This window comes from Protopterus annectens, chromosome 17.part0 (genome assembly GCF_019279795.1).
Source record: "Protopterus annectens isolate FY-2018-M chromosome 17.part0, PAN1.0, whole genome shotgun sequence".
Classification (NCBI taxonomy): domain Eukaryota; kingdom Metazoa; phylum Chordata; order Ceratodontiformes; family Protopteridae; genus Protopterus; species Protopterus annectens.
Genome location: NC_056751.1, coordinates 693,766,218 through 693,768,717, shown reverse-complemented (window position 1 = coordinate 693,768,717; position 2,500 = coordinate 693,766,218). Strand labels below are relative to the sequence as shown.

Sequence of the window (2,500 nt, the reverse complement as noted above, 5' to 3'; positions counted from 1 at the left end):
CACACACACACACACACATGCACACATGCACACACGCACACACGCACACACACACACACACACAAAATCCAATATACAGTATATGGCTACTACATATGACATGGGTCTGTGTGAGTAGAGAAGTAATAATGTACCCATACAAAGGTGAGGCATTACATTTCACCTGCTTTAGTGAGTATATTTGTCCTGTGATGTCATTGTTTGCTGTGTATTTCAAGTTATTTTACATTAGAAGGATATTGTAGGCTATTTCATGTCCTATTTCTGATACGACAGTTAACAATACTTGGAGTGCAGCATTATATTCCAGTATAATGACTTTAGATTTTATGATTTAGCACTATAATCAACGTTTTACTGAGATGTGGTCATCTCTGTACATGCATTTTGTATTCCAAAAAAGATGCACGTCCATCTACTTAAACATTTGTGTTTTAGATTGGAAGCAGCAGGCTATTCTTTTCTAGAAATCCAAAACAAACAATATACATAACTGAGCTCACATACAGGGAGTAAATTAGAATTTATTCCATTTTATCTTATGTCATAGGTGGAAACAAGGTCAGTTTAAAAATGGGCAGAGGTGAAGATGAAGATTCAGACTCTGATGAAGATATGTCATCACATGGGAAGATCGACATGAAGAAAGGCTCTAAAGGCAAGTAGGAAAATACACTTCAAATGATCAGCTTTCCAGCAGAGTTATTTTGTAAAAACTTACTGGATAGAGGAATGGTTGAAATGAAGTAGTCATTTCCTAGATTGGAGGACAATACATATGCTGTCATCAAGACTTTCTTCTCATTTATGTAACATACCTACTGCAAACATAATTTCAACGGACAATTGACAGCAAGTAATGACTTTTAAAGTGTCAGGATTTCCCAAAACTGTGCTTTGTCTTTGACAGCACAGTCATTGTCCTAGCTGATAAATCATATGTTTTTAGTTTAATATAGAATTTTCTTTTTTACATATAATCAAATTTATGTTTCTCTTTCTTCTAGTTAGTACCAAAATTGAGACAACAGTGGTAAAAGAAACTCATAAAGGTATGAAGATAATTTAATGTGATATACAGCTTTCATGCTATTTTATAAACATTTGTTTCAATACAGATGCAATGATTTGACTTTAAGCAAGGTCCATAAGTTTTATAATTTTTATAATTGAAAAAAAAACAGCGGACAAAAAAAACCAGTGAAGCACTTAGTTGATCATGACAAAAAACATAAAATATTGGCATGTTTTTAAACTACAGATTAGAAACAACTCATCTTTTAGCGTAACAATATCCAGCATTGCCATGATTTGTTGTATGAAGCGATGGAGGCCACTGATGACATTTCCAGCTAGCTGATTTCATGTCTGTAACAAACTGTGCAAATCTGTAGCCTATAAGGAATGGAGAACTGAGACATTATTGTGATATAATATTTTATAAATATCATTGCAGGTGTCTTGTCAGCATTTGCTTGTGCAGGCCACATATTTTATTAAATATGATAAAGTTCATTTCTTTGTGTTATTCAATGATGACTTCCAAGTATTTACTGTACATAAATTTTGAAAAAAGAGCCTTTCCTAGAGACAATATTGAAAGATAAGTATTGGAAATGTCATTTTGCAGTGTCTCACAGCAGGCAGTTTGAGCTGTCAGTTGAGGTAGGTTTGATACTTACATACGATAATGGCCTGAATTCTTGGGTAAAATCGCCAACCATTCAAACTTCCTTCCTTCTTCTGTTCTTTACAAATTCCCTTCCTGTTGTACTTTTACCTTCTGTAGTTCAGAAATTCTTCATCAACTCTGTTTAAAGACATAGGCATGGGATTAGGCAGTAAATACGTGTTGCTAGGTCCACCTGTAGCAACTAGACATTGAATACATTTCGGATACTAATAAAGAGGAACTAAGGCTTTCTCCTGTCTAGTCATCTCCAGTAACCCAGTAACAGCACAATTTATAAATATATATATATATATATATATATATATATATATATATATATATATATATATATATATTTATATATAGATTCATAGGTTCATAGGTTGGTACTAGGCTATCGCCCTAGGGACTATACAAGCCTAACCATAACAATTCCCTGGCTAGTTCTTCCCACAGTACTTACTTTCCTAGACCCCTGTCTGACAGGGCGACTGACATGATCCCCGGGGTGAATTTCCTCTCTCCCATCCAATCGTCAAGGTTCCTTTTGAAGTGGGCCACAGAGGCACTCTGCTTGACATGTATGGGCAGTCTGTTCCAGACTCTGGGGAGTGTCTGGGTCAGGAACCTATCCCTCCAGCATGTTTTGTTCATTGTGATGACAAGGTTTAGATCCCTGGAGCTTGTGCCTCTGAGGGATTGGGATTTCTTTAAGTGGAGCATGTCCAACAACTCAGGGTTTGACATGGCCTTGTATGTTAAGCAGAGATTGTCACTGAGTCAACAATATGCCACAGAGTATAGCTGGAATGTTTTAGATGGTCAGCA

The 2,500-nt window shown here is 35.9% G+C and overlaps 1 protein-coding gene across 3 annotated transcripts in view; it reads left to right on the top strand.

Moving 5' to 3' along the window:
• The window catches only part of LOC122791664, a 384,215-nt gene that overhangs the window by 111,593 nt on the left and 270,122 nt on the right, over positions 1 to 2,500 (top strand). For all 3 annotated transcript variants that reach the window (XM_044059492.1, XM_044059493.1, XM_044059489.1), the window contains 2 exons: positions 551 to 658; positions 1,008 to 1,052. In XM_044059492.1, coding sequence (XP_043915427.1) covers positions 551 to 658; positions 1,008 to 1,052 — 153 coding nt within the window. The remainder of the gene's footprint in view (positions 1 to 550; positions 659 to 1,007; positions 1,053 to 2,500) is intronic.